Source organism: Canis lupus, chromosome 14, assembly GCF_048164855.1.
Source record: "Canis lupus baileyi chromosome 14, mCanLup2.hap1, whole genome shotgun sequence".
Taxonomy (NCBI): domain Eukaryota; kingdom Metazoa; phylum Chordata; class Mammalia; order Carnivora; family Canidae; genus Canis; species Canis lupus.
Window position 1 is genome coordinate 39,724,762 of NC_132851.1, and position 20,014 is coordinate 39,744,775.

General features: G+C 68.0%; 2 protein-coding genes across 5 annotated transcripts; both read right to left on the reverse strand.

The window, feature by feature from the left end:
* Nucleotides 1-671: 671 nt before the first annotated feature.
* Nucleotides 672-14,601, reverse strand: DGAT1 (diacylglycerol O-acyltransferase 1). 4 transcript variants are annotated; one of them, XM_072775605.1, is made up of 18 exons: nucleotides 14,344-14,601; nucleotides 12,168-12,316; nucleotides 5,084-5,171; nucleotides 3,416-3,456; nucleotides 3,250-3,335; nucleotides 3,115-3,167; nucleotides 2,827-2,932; nucleotides 2,606-2,719; nucleotides 2,428-2,502; nucleotides 2,236-2,339; nucleotides 2,081-2,119; nucleotides 1,948-1,989; nucleotides 1,828-1,872; nucleotides 1,635-1,747; nucleotides 1,485-1,550; nucleotides 1,294-1,381; nucleotides 1,152-1,214; nucleotides 672-1,075 (listed from the first exon to the last, which is right to left on the reverse strand). In XM_072775605.1, the coding sequence occupies exons 1-18, from the start codon at nucleotides 14,392-14,394 to the stop codon at nucleotides 920-922; spliced, it is 1,479 nt and encodes a 492-aa protein (XP_072631706.1). In that variant the 5' UTR covers nucleotides 14,395-14,601; the 3' UTR covers nucleotides 672-919. The 4 variants fall into 4 exon arrangements, with proteins under 4 accessions (XP_072631706.1, XP_072631708.1, XP_072631707.1 ...); XM_072775607.1 differs by lacking the exon at nucleotides 14,344-14,601 and adding an exon at nucleotides 12,395-12,424; XM_072775606.1 differs by lacking the exons at nucleotides 12,168-12,316; nucleotides 14,344-14,601 and adding an exon at nucleotides 9,466-9,708.
* SCRT1 (scratch family transcriptional repressor 1) lies at nucleotides 13,075-19,016 on the reverse strand. The gene is made up of 2 exons (XM_072775643.1): nucleotides 18,519-19,016; nucleotides 13,075-16,552 (listed from the first exon to the last, which is right to left on the reverse strand). The coding sequence occupies exons 1-2, from the start codon at nucleotides 18,631-18,633 to the stop codon at nucleotides 15,615-15,617; spliced, it is 1,053 nt and encodes a 350-aa protein (XP_072631744.1). The 5' UTR covers nucleotides 18,634-19,016; the 3' UTR covers nucleotides 13,075-15,614.
* Nucleotides 19,017-20,014: the final 998 nt, after the last annotated feature.

Below are 20,014 nucleotides of genomic sequence, written 5' to 3' on the forward strand. Positions count from 1 at the left end.
CCTTGGCCGCAGGGTCTTTAGTAGAGAGAGCCCACCGGCCGAGGTAGGCTGTCCCCACCTCTCAGGCTTGGCAGGTGGTCGGGCCTGCGAGCGGGGTATCCTGAGGCTGTGTGAACTGCCCTGCCCAGGGTGGGGAGAGCTGAGGGGACAGGCCCCAAACCAGAGGAGCTGAGGGTTCCTCTGGGGTCCTGGCAGGGGCAGAGGATGCGTGTGTGCTCCTGAGGGACACCAGGTCAGGGGCTGGCCAGGCCACCTGCCTCATCCAGGAGACCCAGAGCATGCCCGAGGGTCCATGGGCCACTGCTGTGACCCCACAGCCCAGGGACGGCCCCAGGCACGCGGCCCTACCAGCCAGCAGCTGGTCCTGGTCCTTGGGGCCCCTGCCGAGGCCCCAGCACAGGGACACGCAGCTCCGAGCCGCTCTCCCACCCCACACGCACACACATTCGAGATTGACAGGGGCGGGGACAGGACAGGATGTGGGACCTCAGCTGAGCCTTGCTGGGCGGTGGGGGGTGCGGGGAGGAGCGGGCCTCCATCAGTCACCATGGCTGCCTCCCGGGACATGGCACCCCCAGGAGGTGTGGGCACTGACAGGGCCAGCGGGACGCAGACCCTCTCCCGAGAGCGCCACTAGCACCCCACAACCCCAGCAGGCTGAGGGCAACCACTCTGGACAGCACTTTATTGATTCCCTCAACCCCTGGGCAGATTGGCACAGGTCCCTGGGCCCTGGCCTGTGCCCGGTCTGCCATTCCCTGAGTGGGGCAGGAGGGAGCCCCATAGGGGCAGAGAGGCCTTCTGGGGGCTGGTAGGAGGCAGTGGAGAGCCAGCCTCCCTCCCCAGCACGCAGGTGGGGGCTGGCTCTGGCCTTGGGCAGTGAGGTGAGGAGGTGGCCATGAGGACCAGCCGGGGCAGCTCAGGCCCCCACCACGGGAGCCTCATAGTGGAGCACATAGTAGTCGTGGACGTACATGAGCACGGCCACCGGCTGCCCGATGATGAGTGTCAGCCACACAGCTGCGTTGCCATAGTTGCCCTGGAAGAAGCGGCTCACTATCCAGGCCAGTGGGATCTGGAGACACGGGCGGAGATCAGCTGGCCACAGGGACCCGGGGGCGGGGCGGGGGGGCCTGGGGAGGAACGCTCACCTGAGCCATCATGCCCGTGAAGGCCCAGAGGCGGAACATGTGCAGCGGGATGCTCACCAGGTACTGCAACGGGGTGACAGGGCATCAGCCGCGCTCAGCCACACCGCCCAGGGACGAGGCAGGGGGCCCGCAGAGCGCTCACCTCGTGGAAGAAGGCGGAGGCGAAGAATACCCCAGTCCTGGCCACCCACTTGCTGCTGCCCCGTCGGAGCATGGGCTTGTAGAAGTGCCTGCGGAGGGAGGGGCCGTGGGACGGGTGCCTGGCTCCGACTCCGGCCCCAACCCCGGCCCCTGCCCCGGCCTCCCGCCCACCGCACACCTGCCCACGCCCACCTGAGGCACCACTTGTGCACCGGGATGTTCCAGTTCTGCCAGAAGTAGGTGACAGACTCCGAGTTCCTGGGGGTTGGGAGCAGCGAGTGACGGAGCGGGCCCGGCCCCGCCCAGGCCCCGCCCCCGGCACGCCAGGCCCCGGCCACCCACCACCAGTCCCGGTAGAATTCCCGGTCTCCGAACTGCATGAGCTCGGCCACGGCGTTCATGCACGAGTGGAAGAACCAGTAGAAGAAGATGAGCCAGATTAGGTGATTGGGGACCTGCAGGGGGAGGCAGGTGCCAGGTTGCAGAGCACGCCCCCGCCCCGCCCCGCCCCGCCCCGCCCCGCCCCGCCGCTCACCGCCAGCTTCAGGAGGCGCTCGATGATGCGGGAGTAATCCATATCCTGCAGAGACAGAGCTCAGCTGGCCCCGCGCCCCGGCCGCCGCGCCCCCCGCCCCGGGAGAACCCCACCACTCACCTTGAAAGGCTTCATGGAGTTCTGGATGGTGGGGACCATCCACTGCAGGGGAGGGCACAGTGTCAGCTCCCTGGCTAGGAAGCGCACCCCGCCCGCCCCTCCCGCCCCCGCCGCCCCGCCCCGCCCCAAGTACCTGCTGGATCAACCCCACCTGCAGCTGAGTCAAAAACAGCTGAGGGAGGAAGCAGAGAACACCAAGCTAAGGCCCCGGCCCCTAGCCACTGGCCCGCCCCAAACCCCCCAGCAACTAGCAGCCCCCAAGCCCCCCCAGCCAGCCTTCGTCCTCACCATCTCAAGGAGCCTCCGCAGCAGGAAGCGCTTTCGGATGCGGGGAGAGCGGGGAAAGTTGAGCTCATAGCACAGAGTAGGGGCAAACAGGAAGTAGTACAGGTCTGCGGGAGGGAGTGAGGGCGGGAGTGAGGCCAGTGCCCATCCGGCTCAGGGCCGCCCCCCGCTGCCGTGGCCCCGGGAGGGCCTCACCTCGGTAGGTCAGGTTGTCCGGGTAGCTCACCATGCGCTGGGCAGTTCCCCCGTTGGCCTTCTTACCTGCGGGAGCTACAGGCAAGCGAGGGGCGGTGAGGCCTGGCTGTGGCCCAGGTCTGGACCCCCGTGGCCGGTGACCCAAGCGCCGAGGCCCCAACCCCGGGCAGCTGCTCACCAGCCTTGGCCTTGGCCCGTGCCCTCCGCTCTCGGCACCACAGGTTGACGTCCCGGTAGGAGAAGAGCTTGAGGAAGAGGATGGTGTACACCATCAGAGCCAGCACGGAGCCCACTGTGGGAGAGGCAGGCTCAGGCCACAGCCCTCCCACACGGCCCACAGGAGGCCGGGGTCTCTCCTGCAGGCCCCTGGGGCGGGCTGGGGTGAAGGACGCGGCGCACCTGGCGTGATGGACTCGAGCAGCAAGGCCACGGCTGCCGGGAAGCAGAGGATGGTGGCCAGGTTGAGCACGTGCAGCAGCAGCCCAGCCTGCTCCGTCAGGGCACCCTGGGATGGGGGGAGCACAGTGCTCAACCAGTGCGCCCACTCCCTCGGCCAAGGGCCCCCCGGGGGAGGGCCGCCAGGCCTGCGGCACAGCCCCTCCCAGGAGAGCTACTCGCAGCCTGAACCGTAGGCCCAGCGAGGGGAGCTGACCTCTGGGCGGGACAGGGGACCCCGGCACTGCTTACCACCGCCAGGCGCTTCTCCACCTGGAACGCAGCCACAGCAAAGACATTGGCCACTGAGGACAGAAGTGCCCCAGGTTCAGGAGCAGCTCACCCCTGGCCCTCCCCACCCGAGGGCTTCCTTGGCGCCCAGCTCACCAATAACCAGACACAAGGCGGGCCAGCTGTAGGGGTCCTTCAGAAACAGAGACACCACCTGGATGGGATCCACCAGGATGCCGTACCTGGGGACCAGGGGATGAGGGCCTGAGCAGGTGGGGAGGGGCCTCAGGGGCGGGGCCGGGGCCCTGGGGAGGACACTCACTTGATGAGGTTTTCTAAAAATAACCGTGCATTGCTCAAGATCTGCAAGAGAGAGGAAGGGCACAGCCCCATTAGCCCTGGTCACAGGCTGCCCCCCAGCTCCTCTCAGCACCCGGAGGGGCAAGAGCCCTGGGTGTCCACCTCACCCCACACCACTGCGGGGACAAGAAGTCCTGCAGCAGTGCCCCCATCACCCCAACACCAGCAGCACAGATGACCTGTTCCCTAGCAGCGGGCCAGGGCCCCGAGGCCCCAGGATGTCCCACACCCCGGGGAGTGGGGAGAAGCTGACCAGTCCTGGGGGCTAGGCAGCTGAGGCCAGACTGCCCTCTTCCACTCTCCGAGCCCGGGCCCATGGCCCCAGCGCGGCCCCAGCAAGATGGGCTCCTGAGTCTGGCCCGGGGCTGGGGAATGGCTTCCCTCTGCAGGTCCGAGGGTCTCCTGCTCCACCCCAGAGAGCACAGGCCCTGCCGGGTGCCCTCAACTCAAGCCCTGAGCAGGGCTTGCGGCACACTCTGTGGAATAGTGATGCTGGCCAGGGGACACTGCTGGGATCCCTTACCTGGGTGGTCAGGGAAGGCTTCACAAGGAGGTGACGCGCAGAGAGACACAGGAGCCCGCCCTCCCCCAGCCACATGGGCCAACCTCCTGCGGGGCACAGATGTGCCGCCACCACGCCCGGTGGTGGCCCCTCCTAGAGCCCACAGCAGGCAGGAGCCAGAGCTGCTGGTGGGCCCCGCTGGTGGAGGGAGCGCAGCACAGCCCCGGCCCCGGGGTGCACATCCCGTCCAGCAGGGGCGCGGTAAGGGAGCAGAGCAGGGGAAAGGTTCTGGGGCTGGGCCAAGGGCCAGGCAGGCCCAAAGGGTTGCAGGGAACAGGCAGTGCTGCCAAGTGGCCCAGGGCCTGCCCTCCGTGGCTGCCTCTACAAGCGGGGCCCATGCGGAAGGCCTCCAGGGTCCAAGGACACATCTGAGGGTCGGGCAGGTGTTGGAGCCACTGTCCCCTTGCCCAGCCAGCTTCCCGCCCACCAAACCGCTCCGCGGAGCAGGGAGCCATGACAGGAGGATGTGGGTGTGCCAGGAGCAATAACCACAAGCCACACCCAAGACAGAGGTGCTGATGTCAGGAAAGGGTCAAAGGCCTCTGGCCACATCAGCCTGCGCAGCAGGGACTGGGCCCAAGGCCCTTGCCCCCTGCCCCACCCTGCGGGCTGCTCCCTGGCCACGAGCGCAGCCCCACCCAAGGTGCCAGCAGGCCGGGGCCGCAGCCAGGCCACCCACGGAGGTGGACACAGAGGGGCACCTAGAGCCGAGGCCGAGTGCGCTGTCGGAGCCCGGAGCTGCCAGGCTGAGCCCAAGAGCCGTCAGCCTGCCCCTGCTCCCCCCGACCAGGCCTGCCAGGGACCCCAGCCCACGAGGATCCCTCGGAACAGAAGAGACTCTTTCTGGACCCCAAGACCACCCACACCTGCTGTTTCTGGGATTCAACACGGAGGAGAGGCGTGTGGCCCATGCAGGGACCACCGCCACAACCTCTCGCCCACGCAGCCCGGACACCAAAGCTCTGGCGCCTTCCCCCAAGGGCAGAGCCTGTGCCCAGGCAAAGGCCAGCCTCGGGCCATGGCCCCAGCTGCCACAGGGACACCTGCTCCAGACACCAGCCTACTCACCAGCATCACCACACACCAATTCAGGATCCCACGGTAGTTGTTAAAGCCACTGTCAGAGCTGAACAAAGAATCTTGCAGGCGGTGGCACCTGGTAGGGCGGGAGACAGACACTCACCAGCAGGCACCAGCGGAGCAGCGTGGGCTCCCCCTGTCCCCCGGGCGGTGAGAACCCCGGGCCAGGACCAGGTGTGGGTTCACCCCCCGCCCCGCGAGCCCAGGGGCCCAGCCAAGTCCAGCCCCTCAGCAGCCAGCCTTGGGCCGGACCCCAGCCCCTCCCACAGGGCAACTGTCATCTACTGTAGCCCAGCAGGCCCACCCTGCCCACTCTCCCGCCCACACGTCCTACTCCCCTTCCACAATCACAGGGGGGCCAGGTAGGACCAAGCCCTCAGGACCACCCAGAAGCCTGTCCTTCCAGGACAGGAGGACAGCTGGCCCTGCCCAGCCCAGGGCGACAGGGAGCTGGAGCACCGCAGGCCAAGAGCCCATCCGCGCTCCCCAGAGGCCCCTGGCGCCACCATGCGCAATGGCTACAGGGGGCGTCAGACTCCGGGAGCCACAGGCCCAGCCCACGATTCTGCAGCTGCAGACGTGGAAGCAGCGCCTGGACCTGCCTTGCTCATCAGCCCACCCTGCCACCCAGCGCCCCGAGGGGCCCCCACCTCAAACCACCTCCTCCCCATGCTGGGCCCATGCAGCTCTGAGTGGGCGCGGGGCCCTGGGCCAGCTGAGCACCTGGACACGCACATGCGCCTTGGGAGCAGGGGCCCGGGCCTCATACGCTCCCGTAGCCTCCAACTGTTTCTAAAAGAGCGGAATCCGGCCCAGTTCAACCACAGGGTAAGTACTGTGCTCCTGCCCCGGCCGAAGAGGCAAGAGGGGCCTGATGGCGGTGAGGTCCCCGCAGAAGCAGGAAGAAGCGACCTCAGAGCCCACCCAGGAGAGCTCCCACCTGATGGGGAAGGGGAAGCAGAAGCGGCCCGCACATCCCCGCCCGATCCTCAGGGTGACACAGGTAGCAGAAGGGCCACTGGGAGGGACGCCTGGGTGGTTCAGCGGTTGAGCGTCTGTCTTTGATTCAGGGCCTGATCCTGGAGTGCCAGGATCAAGTCCCACGTCGGGCTCCCTGCATGTAGCCTGCTTCTCCCTCTGCCTGTGTCTCTGCCTCTCTCACTGTGTCTTTCATAAATAAATAAAATCTTTTTTTTTATTTTTTTATTTATTTATGATAGTCACAGAGAGAGAGAGAGAGAGAGGCAGAGACACAGGCAGAGGGAGAAGCAGGCTCCATGCACCAGGAGCCCAACGTGGGATTTGATCCCGGGTCTCCAGGATCGCGCCCTGGGCCAAAGGCAGGCGCCAAACCCAAAACCCAGGGATCCCAATAAATAAAATCTTAAAAAAAAAAAAAAAAGAAGGGCCACAGGGTGGCCAGGGCTACCCATAGCCTAGCCGCAGCCCAGCCCCTGGGGCGCTCAGCCTGCCCTACCCACCCCGGCTGCCGTGCCACCAGGAAGCCCCACACAGCATTGAGCAAGGCCTCCAGTGTTGTAAGACGGGAGCCCTGGGCCTCCCCTCCCCTCCTGTGTACGCACGTCTCCCCCTCGTGAGGCACCCAGGCAGGACAAGCGGACTCAGGAGGACACAGCGGGGGCCCCGTAGCAGATGTCTCTCAGGGCTGACCCTGCCTCAGTGGCCAGCCTTGCTACGGCTGTGGTCAACACCCAGACGGCCCCACTGGGAGGGAGGGGCTGGGAAGGCTGCGATGCTCCCCGGCACCCCATAGCCAGGGTGGAGGCAAGGCCCGCGCTGCGCCCGGCCCACCAGCCTGTCCCGGCCACAGGCCTGGCCTCCTCGTGTCCAGCTCCCAGGTCTGTCTGTCCTGGGCCTTGCGGTAAGACCACTGAGGCCCTCTTCTCCCTGAGTCTCTGCGCCTGCCTTTCTGTGAGGCGAGCAGAGGTCAAGGCCCCACTGCCCAGAGAGCAGTCTCTGAGCCTGTCCCCGGGCCAGACCCTCTGCCAAGTGTAAGCCCATTCGCTTTCACTGGAGCCATCCCAGGGCCACCCCCATCTGCACGTCAACATCCATCCAGCGAACGTTTCAGGACAATGTGACCCCTTGTCCCCTTTGGGCCGCCAAGACCACGCTGGCTTTATTTTCAGCCATCTCTAAGAAGAAAACAGGGCTGGGGAAGGGGTATCATTTTCCAAATCTGACACCAAACAACATCATAAAAACGTGTTCAGATCCCTGCCGTGAGGCTCTGTCCAGCTCTCGAGGGCTCCCCAACCTGCCCACCCCCACTCCCCAGGCCCTCCATGGAGCTCCTCCCACCCCAACCCCAGGCACCCCACTTCCCCACAGGTCAGAGACCCAGGGGAGGAAGCCCACCACCCACCAAAGCCCACAAGGTCCAGCCCTGCCGGTACGGCCCACAGTGGACCAGAGGGCAGACAGCTGGCCTTGCCCTCTCCCCTGCTACCAGCAGCCACCCACACCCCTGTGCCCTGCAGCCGTCCCACACTTGCTCCCCAGGTCCACCCAGCCAGCACGGTCATCGTAACTCATTACATGTGTCACATCCGTCACATCCCCTTTGGGAGGTAGGTGCACGGGGAGAGTTAGGCTTGCCAAAGTTCGCCCAGGGACACAGCCCCCAGTGAGGGTCACACCTGGGGACCTCAGGGTCCAGCTCCAGGGCCGGCTGTCCTCCCCGCTGCCACCCTGTCAGCACTTCCTTCACCCAGCCTCTGAGCTGACTCCTGGGATACAAGGTGAGGAGGTGGGCCCTCCACATGCTCAGACCCAGGAACAGACACCCTGGGGGGGACCCTGCACCCAGAAGGCTCTGCCTGGAGTGCCCATGAACCAAGGGCCACATGCCCCGGGACAGGGCGCTGTGTGCGGCGCCCCCTCCTTCCCGCCCCATGGCCACACCTTGTCTGGGACACACCCAAGGCCTGACCCACCTGCCCAGGCCCAGGTGAGCAGGAAGTGTAGGGAGGGGAGGAGGCCCGGGCCGGGGAGTAAGGAGGAATGGGGAAATGGAAGGCTCGGGAAGGCCTGCCTGGCCTGGGGACCAGGAGGGGTGTAATCCCTAATCCCCGCCATCCCTGCCATCTCCAGATCCTCCTCCTGGGGGTCGACCTTGAGTTTGGGGAGACAGGGCTGCACTGGCTCAGCCCAGCTATCAGGAGCACAGGTGAGGCTTCCCGACACCTGGCCCTGTGGAGGCGGGAGGAGCCTGTCCCGCAGTGGCCACTGGGCCCAAAGCCAGCGCCCCCCATCTTACACAAAAGACAAGTCCTAAAAAAATAAAAAATAAATAAATAAATAAATAAATAAAAAGACAAGTCCTGCCACCCCTGGATGAGATGGTGCTAGCCATGCCCCTGCCTCCTGGACGGCAGTTAGCAGCGGGGACTTCGCAGCCTCCCTCACTGGCCCGCAGACCTCCTCCTCCTCCTCCTCCTCCTCCTCCTCCTCCTCCTCCTCCTCCTCCTCCTCCTCCGCACAGCGGCGCCTGCGGCACCTGCAGACTCTGGGCTTGACCTTTGCCCACGCTCCTCAGTGCTGAGATTACCTTATCTCCAGGTGGACTGTGAGCACCCCGAGGGCACGGACCCCAGCTGCCCTCACCCCCCCCCTCGCCATGGTGAAGAAAGCCTCTCTTCCTACCGAGACAGCAGATCCTGGCAGGCACACTGACCAACTGCCCACTTCCTCCGTGCTAACCTGTAGCCCCAAAGGCACTCCCCACGCCAAAGGCCCGGAGGACCCCTGGGCAGGAGCGGAGGTCAGCAGCGGGAGGACGAGGCTGGAGGTGGCAGAGGGAGGCCGTGGAGCCAGCTTCCAGGAGGGAGCCCTGACCCGGCCAAGTCCGCCCATCAGCTCGACCAGCTCCCCACGCCTGCCTGCCAGCCCCCCAGCTACACAGGCTGCCCCACCTGTGGGCACCGCCAGAGCCCGATTCTGCCCCGCAAGAGGACACTTCTGCTAACATAAGCAGGGCCCCGGGCCAGCCAAGCTCTGGGTTGAAGGAGGGGCCCCCATGAACACAACTCTGGGGACGGCGTGCAGGACCAGACCACCGCTCAGGCTGCCGACCCGGGCCGCGGGCAGCCGCCCCAGCAAGCCCCCGAGGGCCTCCCCGGCCTCCTCTCCTAGCGCACGGGGGCTGGGCCGGGCGCCCCCGGGCTGAGCGGAGGGGCGTCTGGAGGCGGGGCGCTTCCACCTGGTGACCTTGGCAGGTGGCTCTCCGGTCCGTGCCTCAGTTCCCCCGCGGGGCCCAGGGCACACCTGCCCACGCCCAGTCGGGGAGCGCCCGGGCACTCCGAGGGCCCCGGACAGGGGTCGGCGCTGAGGGAGAGGCGCCTCGCTACCTCAGGTCCCAGTGGCTGCCGCCCGCGTCGGAGCCGCGGCTCTCGTCCTTGTCGGCGGCCGGCCCGTCGCCCCCGGGGCCCGCGGCCCGCACCTCCTCTTCCGCCGCCGCAGGCCCGCCGCCGCTCTGGCTCGAGGGCCGCGAGCCCGTCCTCCGGCGCCGGGAGCCGCCCGCGCCGCCGCGGTCGCCCATGGCCTCAACCCGCACCCTGTCCCGGCAGAGTCGTGGCCCGCCGGGCTCGCAGCACCCAAGGCCCGCGGCCCCGCCTCCAGCCCCTCGGCCAACGGCCGCCACCGCCCCCTGCCGGCCGCCGTAGCCCGCGCGCTGGCCCGGGCCGCCAATCAGCGCGCGCCCTCCGGGCCGTCCGGGAGCGCGGGCGCGTTGCTCTGGGAGCCGCTCACTGGCGCGGCGCGCGCCTATTTGTAGTCCGCGGACGCGCGGGGCACGCTGGGAGTCGTGGTCGCCCCGCGCGCGGCACGCTGGGAGCCGGGGTCGCCCGGGACGCCGGGAGGACGGGGTTCGGGGCGTGCGGCCCGTGACGCAGCCTCCTCCCCGCGGGCCCCGGCGCCTCCGCGGAGCTCCCCCGGCCGCTTCCCTGCTGCTCATCCCTCTGGAAACGCAGGGTTGCGCCATTGCTCAGCCAGGCGCGGAGCCCGGGGCGTAATCATTTCCGAGGGGCCTCCCGGGTTAGCGTCCGCCGGGCCAGGGCGCGGGACTCGCCTTCTGCCCCACCCAGCGTGTGGGCCCCGAGCGCACGTCGGGGAGCCCTCTAGTTAGCACCTGCTTTTCCTCAGCTGAGGTTGTCCACACAAGCGCCAGACCGAAAGATGGAGCAGGACAGAGTCCCAGGCCCCGGTCCCTGGGACGCCCGCCCTGCCCGGTGGCTCCACAGCCCCGGGCCCCGCGGGGACAAGGACTCCCCTCCCCGGGTGGCCCCTTACGCAGGCTTGCGGGGCCGCCATCCTTTCCACCCAGGCTAGTTTTGCCAGGGCCTGGGGAGCCTGGAGACCTAGCGGCTCCCGTTTCTCGCACGACTGCGAGGTGGCAAGTGCGCCTCCCTCCCACCTTAGCTTAACACGCATCTGTGTGTGGGGCTTGGAGTGTGAGCATCCTGGATTTCGGGGTGCGAGGCTTTCCTGGGGGCTCAGCCAGGTTTACCCAGCAGCAAAACTCCATTAGCCATTCATGCCCGAGGTGAGCAAGGCCAAGAAGAGCGCCTCTCTAGAAGCAAATATACCAAGAGTGTCGGCCTGAGGTTAGTGGCGTCTTCGTGCGGACTGGCCACCGCCTTCATCACAGTGTCTGGGCCCTCGGTGACACGTCCCTATTGCCACTGGGCCATCGGGGACTGATAGCCCGCCATCCGTACCTGGCAGGCTGGGGCTACCGGGCCGTGTCTTCCAGTGACCCACCCCAGGGGCTGCGGGCCTGGGCAGGAGAGCCCCTCCCACGTGCCTACGCTGCCGACCTGCTCTCCCATCCAGTCCTGCAGACCTCGGGGCCTGTGCACGAGCTGGCCTGCGCCAGGCTGCGCTAGGCCTTGCCGAATGCCGATCCCGAGCGAAGGTGAACAAAGGGGTGTCCTCGCGGGCGCCCGCAGCGTAGGAGTGTGCCCCGGGAGCGCTGCCACGCGCGCCCACGGTCTCCGCGTGCCCTCTGGCTGCGCCGTCCTTCCAGTGCGGAGCCCAGAGCCACGGGGCCCGCCCCGGCTGTCGGGGAAGACTGAGGACTCAGGCTCCCGGTCGGCCTCGGCCGAGCGCAGCGGCCAGGAAGCGGGAACCGTGAGGCTGGAAGCGGCTGCCCGCGTGCACGACCGGCTCCAAGCCGTTCTTTGGCAAGTGACAGCAGGAGTGAAGCGACTGGAGTGGACGAGGCACCACCGGGAGGAGCAGCCCCGCGGGGCCCCCGGCCGGGCCGTCGAAGCTCGGGCGCTGAGCGGGTGCGCGGGGAGCCGGACAGCGAGGCGCGGGGCAGGCGCGGGGCAGGCGCGGGGCAGGCGCGGGCTGCCCGAACACAGATGAGGAGGAGCCTCGGCGCCGGGGCGGGGCCTGCGCCGCGTGGGCGGGGCCTCGGGAGGCCACGCGGGGGCTCCCTCCCCCCTCCCCGCGGCCCCAGTCACCTCGGGAGAGGGGGAGGCTCGCCGGAGACGGGGTGCCTGGCGACCCGGGCGCGAGAGGGCCATTCCCCTGCCCGCGCCGCACCTGCGCAGGGGCCAGAGGCTGGGCCTCGCCGGCAGGCGCCCAAAAAGAGGGGCCAGCGGGCAGACCCGGCTCGGGATGCAGGGTCCTGTCCGTGGAGATTATGGGGACTGAGGGACAGGCCCGGGGAGGCAGGTCCCGCCCTTCCACCCCAGGGCCCCTCGGGGGCCTGCAGAAGCAGAGACCTCTGGTCCACACCCAGGAGCTGGCAAGGGAGGAGCGCTCCTCCGGCCTGGACACTCCCCCGGGTGTGACTTCGGGGGCGTGGCGGTTGGAGTAGTGGGGAAGGGCTGCTGTCAAAGGCGGGTCTCGGGTAAGCTGTCCTCCCTGGGGCTGATTCTTCCTACGAAGCCATCCCCAGCCTGGGGACAGTGAAAGGTCCAGGACATTGACCTCTCCCCGGAGCAGTGGCTTTCACTCCAGAGGTTTCCACAGGCTCCTAGTGCTCCCCAAAGAGGGCGCCCACCTCCACCTGAGCCCCACCCTGAGCAGCCTACAGGCTTACCTCTTGCAGCTCAGGCTCCTGGGCCGTCCACCTTGATGAAGTCTGGGCAGACCTGTCTCCTGCCAGGGTTCACACAGCTTGCTCTGGGATGACCTGGTTTGACGGCATGTCTCCAAAGACTCTAGGCCCCTCAGCTCATACCTGCCTACCTGGGTATCAGAAGGCATTGCTAGGGCAGGTGACCCTGTCCCCGGGCTGCCCCTGACCAGCCCAGTCCTGCCCCTCACCTCAGTTTGGTTCATCCTGTCTAGAGCTCAAGAGCTGTGAGTGGCTGTGGAAGCCTCTCTGTCCCCTGAGTGGCACCTCCCCAGAACCAGCATGGGTCAGCTGTCCCTGGAGGCCTCCTCACACTGCGGGGGTCAGGATGTGGGCAGCACGGAGCAGGAAGGGGCTAGATCTTGCACCCCCTGCTGTCCCCCTTTTTTCCACTGGCATTGAGGAGGGCTCATTGGTGGCCGTCAGGCCCAAGGGGCAGCAGGATCCCCTGCAGGGAAAGTAGGCCAGAGGTCTGCAGGCCCTGCTGTACCAACTCAGGTGAGTCTAGGTCATTTCTGGGCTGGGCCTGACCTCAGGCAGGAGACCTTTGGCTCCCTCAGCTCCTGCACAGGGTGGATTAACCTGCCACTGGACAAATGCCAGCTGCTTTGCTTTCAGGGGAGTCCTCCCACGCCTCAGCCTGCCAAGCCGGCCCTCCTGGCAGGATGAAGACAGCCCTCTCCTGAGAAGGGACACTGGCACGCCTGACACAGGCAGTGAGCTGCCCCCGGGGCTGCATGGGCAGGCTGCCATTGCCAGCGCCCGGCCTGCACCAGCCCCCCCAGGACGCAGCAGGACTGGACAGACGGCCCTCCGACATCCCAGCGCCCCTGTAGGCCCAGCGCTGCAGACATCAACCCGACACTCCAAGTTCTATCAAGAGTGGCATTTATTCTCCTCGTGGAGGTGCGGCGCTCCGGGGAGCTGGTGCTATTGTGCTTAGGAAGGAGGTCTGTCCGTCCGTCCGTCTGTCCGGCCGGCCCAGCCCCAAACGGGGGCGGAAGAGGGGCGCGGCCCGAGTAAAAATCCCGGCCTGTTCCGGGTGGGAGTATGTACAAGGCGACGGGGCTCAGGCGGGGGTGGGGGCGGGGCAGGCCGGCGGCCGCAACCCCCACCCGAGGGCCCCCGCATCTCGGGCCCTACTCGTAGAATCAGTACAAAATAGGTGCTACCTAAACGTTCCTTCTACCTGAATTCGCTAAGTCGGTTATTGTGCTGCTTAGTTATGGGGGCGGGAGGGGGCCCATGGCTTTCCACGGCGGCGGGGTGTAGGGAGAAGCGGGAGCCCTGGCCGGCCCATGGCCCTCTGGCCTTCTCCTTAGGTAGGTAGACAGGCATGTGGGGGTGCGGCGGGGCGCCTGTGTGTGCGTGTGCATGCGGGTGTGCCCAGCACAGGAGGGCAGGCCCCTGCTTGGGAGCTGTGTGGACACGGGGCTGTGGTATAGAGGGTTTTGGATATGGGCCCTGCTGGGCTGGGCCCTCAGTCTGCTCCGGCAGGTGCAGCTGGGTAGCAGCTTGGTGCCCAGTGGGTTGGGGCTGACCAGGCCATACACTCCAGCGTGCACCTTTTGTCTGGCCTGCGGTCCTGGCCCCACACAGCAGAGCCCGGGAGGCCAGGAGATGGAAGGACTGAGAGTTGGTGGTATGGGTGGCCCTGCTCATGCTGGGCCTTGGGGCCCTGGGTCTGTGCCACCTGAGCTGAGAACGCCAGGTGCAAGTCAAAGGTCGAACCCAGTTGCACCCAGCACTGGCCCCTGGCTGGGGCGGGGAAGAGGTAAGGGGGATGCAGGGCTGGGTCTAGGGACCAGGCCTTTCTCTGCAGATGCAGCCCTCCTTGGCCCACCCAAACCTGCTGGACCCCTGTCACCCACATGCACCCCCCGCAGGTCGCTGCATCTCTGGCCGACTCTGCAGCGGGCCTGGCACATGGTAGGTGCCCAATGAACAGTCCGTCGGTGGGTGATGGATGACTGAAGGAGGGGTCTCGGGCGCAACCGCCCTGCCCCTGCCCCTGGAGCCGTTACACCCGCAGGGCTCTGCCGTGGGGGGGAGGGAGGAGGGGGAAAGAAAGTCTGCGCGTCCGGCCCCGCGCAATGTCCCTGATCTAGGGGCCTATGGGGTGGGTAGGGCAGGGGGATACCTGATTCTCAGTAACTCTAGAGGCGGCGGCAGCTTCGCATGCAGTGCGCATTATTGCTCTATAGTCGGCGTCGGACTAACTAAGGGACAGGAAGCGGGCAGCCCCGGGAAGGGACGGGAGGGGGTGGGGCTGCATGCAGTGACGTCACAAAGGCGGCGGCCAATGGGGCGGGCCCTTGGGGCGGGGTCGCCGCCGAGGCTTTGGCATAGACGGGCGAAAGTTGGCAACCGAGTGGGGGCGGGGCCCAGGGGGCGGGGAAGGTAACCCCGGACGTCCCGAGCCCCCGGCGTCGGCGGGAAGGATGGGGGCCTCAGCGCCCCTTCCCCGACCCGAGTGCAATCCGTTCATAAATAAAACGTACAAATACAGAAAGAAAGAAACCCGACGCATCCGCAACCCCCCCAGGGGGCTTTACCCGCAAAGCGAATACAGAGAGGTGTGTGATGGGCCGTGCCCAGGCCTGCCTGCCGGGCCGGGCTCCGGCCTCCCGCACCGAGGGCCCGGGGACGAGGGGGGGGGGGCCCGGGGCGGGGGCGCTGGGATCTGAGGAGGTCGGATAAGTCCATGCGATTCGATATGCGTCATTATTATTCGTTATGAAGGACAGAGCCCGGGACGCTGGGCTGGAAGAATTCGGATTTGGCAGAGGATGCGAGGATGCGAGGGCGGGAGAGCGGGGCGGCGGGGACCCAGGCCCCGGAGCGGCCCCGAGGGAGAGGGTGCCGCCGCCCGCCTCTCTCCCGTCCCCAACGCGTCTGTCACCCCCGGGGCTCCGCGGAGGCCGAGGAGCAGGGCCGCCTCCGCAGGACCCCCTCCCGCTCCTCCCCCCGCCTGCTCCCCGGACGTCTAGGCCGCAGGCCTGGCCCTTGGAAGGCTTGGAAAGGGGTGGGGAAGACCTGAGTCTCTGCGACACGACCCAGGGGCGCAGAGGAGGGAGGGGGGTGCTCCCCACCTCACCCCACCCCGGTCTTCAGAGACCTAACTCGGAGATGAGGTTCGGTTCGGGGTCTCCTCGACCCTATTGCTGGGAAAAAGCCTGGGGCACCCTGGAGGGGAAGGGAGGGGGGTCGGGGTGGGTCTCCCCTCAGGACCCTATTGCTTGAAGGGGCCGACAAGGCCCCCGGCGGGCGGGGCGGGGCCGGGCCCCCTCCCTCTATTGCTGTGAGGAGGGGCCCGCCCTCCGGCCCCTCCGCCTGGGCGCTGGCGGAGACTTCCCTGGGGGCCCGTATTGCTGAGAGCCGACCGGCTGGGCTGGCGTTGGCACCGCCGCCCTAGGCCTGCACGGGACCGAGCTGCGGCGAGGCGGCGGGCGCCTGGGCCGCGGGGCCGCCGCCGCCAGCGCCGCCCTTGAAGCATGCAGACTCGTAGTGCTTGTTGAGATAGGACTTGAGCGCGAAGCTCTTCTTGCAGCGCTTGCACTGGAAGTGCTTGAAGGCCGAGTGCGTCTGCATGTGAGCGCGCAGGTTGGAGCGGTCGGCGAAGGCCTTGCCGCAGTGCGCGCAGCCGAAGGGCTTCTCGCCCGTGTGGGAGCGCATGTGGCCTTGCAGCAGCCAGGGCCTCGAGAAGGCCTTGCCGCACACGCCGCACTTGTGGCGCAGGTCGTGCGTGAGCAGGTGCATGGCCATGGCCGGCATGGACACGTACACCTTGCCGCACGTCGGGCAGCGCCGCGCCAGCTGACTGTCCAGGCTGCGGTGCGTCTGCTTGTGGCGGCTCAGGTTCGACGACGTGGCGTACGTCTTCCCGCACTCGCCGCACGCGTGCCGGCCCCCCGCGCCGCCAGCCCCGGGCCCCGCGCGCGCCTCTGTGCTCACCCCCGCGCGCGCGCCGCCCCGGGCCCCGGCCTCCGACCCCGCGCCGCGCGCGCCCGCCCCGGCCCCGCCTCCGCCGTCGCCGTCGGGAGCCGCCGCCGAGGCCGTAGAGGGGGCGGCGGCGTTGGCGGCCTTGCGGCGCGAGCGCCCGTCGGTGATGAAGAAGGCGTCAGCCGCGTAGCCCTCGCTGACGGCCGCGTCGCCGTTGATGTAGCCGCCCGCGGCCGTGGCCAGCTCGGGGCGCGGGGTGGGGGGCGGTGCCGAGCCCGCGGCCGCCGGGCCCAGTTCTCCGCGCACGGCCGCGGCGTACATGGGCTCCGGGGACGGCCCCTTGAGCAAGGCCGCCTCCGCATCGCCATCGTAGACGGAGGCGGGCCCCGCGTAGTCGTTGAGGTATCCTGGGGGCCGGGCGGACAGACAGGCAGACAGAGGGAGGGGGCAGCGGGCAGCGGGCAGCGGACGGGACACACGGGGTCCGGGAAGGAGCAAACAGGAAGAAGGACAAAGGAGAAGAGGCCGGGGACCGCGGGGCACGGAGCACGGAGGAGGGGGGGTGGAGAGAAGAGAGGACAGATGAGACCGGGCCCGGCTCCGCCCCCGCCGCCCGCCCCACCCGCGCAGGGGGAGGACAGAGGCGCATCCTCGGGCGCGGCTGCCCCCCTTCCGCGGAGCCTCAAGGTCAGGGGGGAGGGGCGGCGCTTCCCTCGCCCTTCCTCCTCCACCCCTCCTCCCCCTCGGGTTCTCCCCACTTCAGCAGTTTTCCCTGATTATGCAACACACTGCGGACCCGCAGCGCACAAAGCCGGGACCGCCCACCAAGGGACCCCGTCGCTCCTGCCTCTCGGGGTTCCCACCTGCTCTTCCCCTCGGCACCTAGAACTCGTGCCCGAGCTGGATGCTGCCCCTCGTTGGCCCCCGAGCCGCCCCCCCCCGCCACGGGCCCTGAAGACTTCTCCCTCCGGCAGCCCCTCCCACCCGGTAGTACCTCCTTCCTTCCGCCCAGGTGTCTCCTCTTCCTCACTGGACTGGACCCCCCTTCCCGCTCCAGCCCGGTCTCCCTCCATCTACTCTACTTCTTCGCCCACTCCCTTCGGTCATCCCGCACCCCCTGGGCCCTCCCTTGTTCCACATAGCTCTCTCCCCCCAGGCCCTAACCCTTTGTCGGGGCCTTCCCAAGCCTCCGGTGGGCGGGTGACCAGGGAGTGCCAGGGCACCCAGCAGGGGACACCTTCACTGAGGCAAGCTGCAGGCAGGCAGCATCATTCAAGCCGATAACCGCAGTTGTTCTCAAGGCACAAGATGGATCTCACAACCTCAAAGTCACAGATGCACACACCACACGATGCAGCCTCTGGCTTCTCCAGGGTTACACCCAGCCTCCCAGCCACCGTCAGCCCTGGAGTGTCCTCAACGGGGTGGGCTGCACGCTGATCCCAGCCCAGCACCGACTCATGCAGGGTCACACATGCAGCCACCCAGGACACACTCTCAGCCAGGGTCGCCAGTCACATGGGTGCACAGCGGCCTCAGAGTCACATGGTCCCATGTAGTGGCACACAGGCAGGCACACACTCATACAGGGTCACACACAAGCGCACACAGTCACATGGCCGCACGCAGTCACATGGGCGCACACAGGCTCACACACAGGCTCAGGTCACACTTGTTCTATCACCCCAGGCCGCCGCTGGCACTCCCAGCCCTCTTGCCTGCATGCTAACAGTTGTCCTTGAACTTGAGCAACCTTACACAAAGAGCCTCCCCCTGATTCCAGCACTTGGGACCTCCCTACGTACAACCCTCCTGCCCACATCCTCCTGCCTGACCCCGGCTGCAGGGGAAATACTGCTGCTTCTCTGCTGACACTCTAGTCCTGACAGGTGGCGGCCCCCACTGGACCCATGCCTACTCCCAGGAACTCGCAGCACTCCCCTGACCCTAGCCAAAAAAAAGACAGGATGATGCCGAGGAAGGCCCAGGCTTCTGGGTGTGGGTCTGCACGCATGACAGGTCCTGTCATATCAGCCAGGTGTCCGTACGACTGCATCTGTCCCCGCATGGTCAGGGTGTGGGTCGGTGTGTACCTTCGGGCACTTCCTGTTCCCGTCCCTTGTTCCCCACCTCGTCTCCCGCATTGGCACTCTCCTTGCCCGGCGGCCGTGGCCCTGCTCTGGCCTGCCTCTGCGTTCCCCTCTCCCCACCCTCCTCCACAGTCCAGCTTCAGCCTCCCTCTCCCTCTAGTTCTGGTTCCTCGGGTCTATTTCCCGGGGCCCCTGCCTCTTGCCTCCCCAGTACTCTGGTCCTCTGCCCCCTCCAGCACTGCCCTGGGTCCCTTGCCGTCCCCAGCCTCAGCCCAGCTCGCACCTTTCTCGTGCAGTCGCACTCCGAGGTCGCTGCGGGCGCGCCCGTAGGAGCTCTCGAGGTCCGCCGAGGAGAACGTGTCAAGTTTGACCTTCTTGACCAGGAAGGACCTGGGCATGATTCCTGCGGGGCTCCGGCGCTGCGGGCCTGCGGAGCCGGGGCGCGGGGGGGCTGCGGCCGCGGCGGGGCCCCGTCACCATCCGAGGAGCGGCGGAGGCAGCACGGGTCCCCACTCTGGCCTCTGGATGCTGCCGCTGGAGTGCCGTCCTCTCTCCTCCTGCCTGCCTGCCCTGCGTTTCCTCCTCTGCTTCTCCGGATTCCTCTTTTCCTTCCTTCTCTTCTCTTCTCTTCTCTTCTTCTCTTCTCTTCTCCTCGCTTCCTTCCTTCCTTCTTTCCTTCCTTCTTTCCTTCCTTCCTTCTTTCCTTCCCTCCTCTGGTCCCGGCTTCCCAGCCCGCAGTGCCGCCCCTGGACAGGCGGGGGAGGAGGCCGGGGGGGGGGGGGTTGGGGGGTGGGGAAGGGGGGAGCGGCTCCGTCCCGAGCCCGGAGGCTGCGAGTGGGTGCAGGGCTGGCCCGGCTCCGCGGCCCCCTTCCCCTCCCCCCCACCGCCGTGGCGGAGCCTCAGTCAGCGACCCCCCATGCCCCTGGGGGTGGAGGCGCCGGGCCCGGAGAACGCGGCGGCGGCGGCGGCGGCGGGAGCGCCAGCAGCTTCAGCACCGCGGCCAGCGCCGGCCCGGCCAGCACCTCGGCCAGCGACCGGGCGCGCTCAGCCGCGGCGGGCGGCGGGGGGCGGGCCGCGGGGGCTCGGCCGCCGGGCGGGGGTCCTCGGCGGGGGTCTCTGGGAGGCTTGCTTTATTGTTCTGCAGCCGGAGCGAGCGGCGGCGGCGGCAGCGGCGGCGAGCGGGGGGCGGGGGTCCTCAGGGGGAGGGGTGCGCAGGGAGGGCGGGCCGAGGGAAGGAGAGAGGGAGGGACGGGGGCTCCGGGGGCGGGGCTCGGCGCTCGGACAGCTCCTGGGCCCGGCCTCCTGCGCCCGCGGCCGCCTCTGCCTGCGGCCGGGCCCAGCCTCTGGCTTTTAAAGCCCGGGAGCTGAGGGAGGGGGAGGGCGGGGAGGGAGGAGAAGCCGGCGGAAATGGCTTCGCTGGACCGGGCCCGGCCAGGGTCTCCTGGGAGGGGTCTTGGGGATGCCGCGGCCCCCGCCCGTGTGGATTTCCCCCGAGCAGCTTCGGGAATGGAGGCCTGGCGGTCTGCGGCATTGTCGTGCGTGGGGGGAGAGGTGGAAACAGGCCTGGGACTCATGAGCCGCAGCCCGGAGATCTAGTGGGGAGGGACGCAGGGCGGATCCCAGCCCCGACCCGCCCGCCTGGCTTTCGGGTCTGGAGGCTGGGGATCTCGGGGGGCGGGGGCGAGAGGCCAGAGAGCGAGTGCTGAGGCAGCGGAAGCGCAGTGTGGAAGCGCTGCGCGCGCCGCGTGCCGCAGTGTCTCCCTGCCACTCGGTCACCCG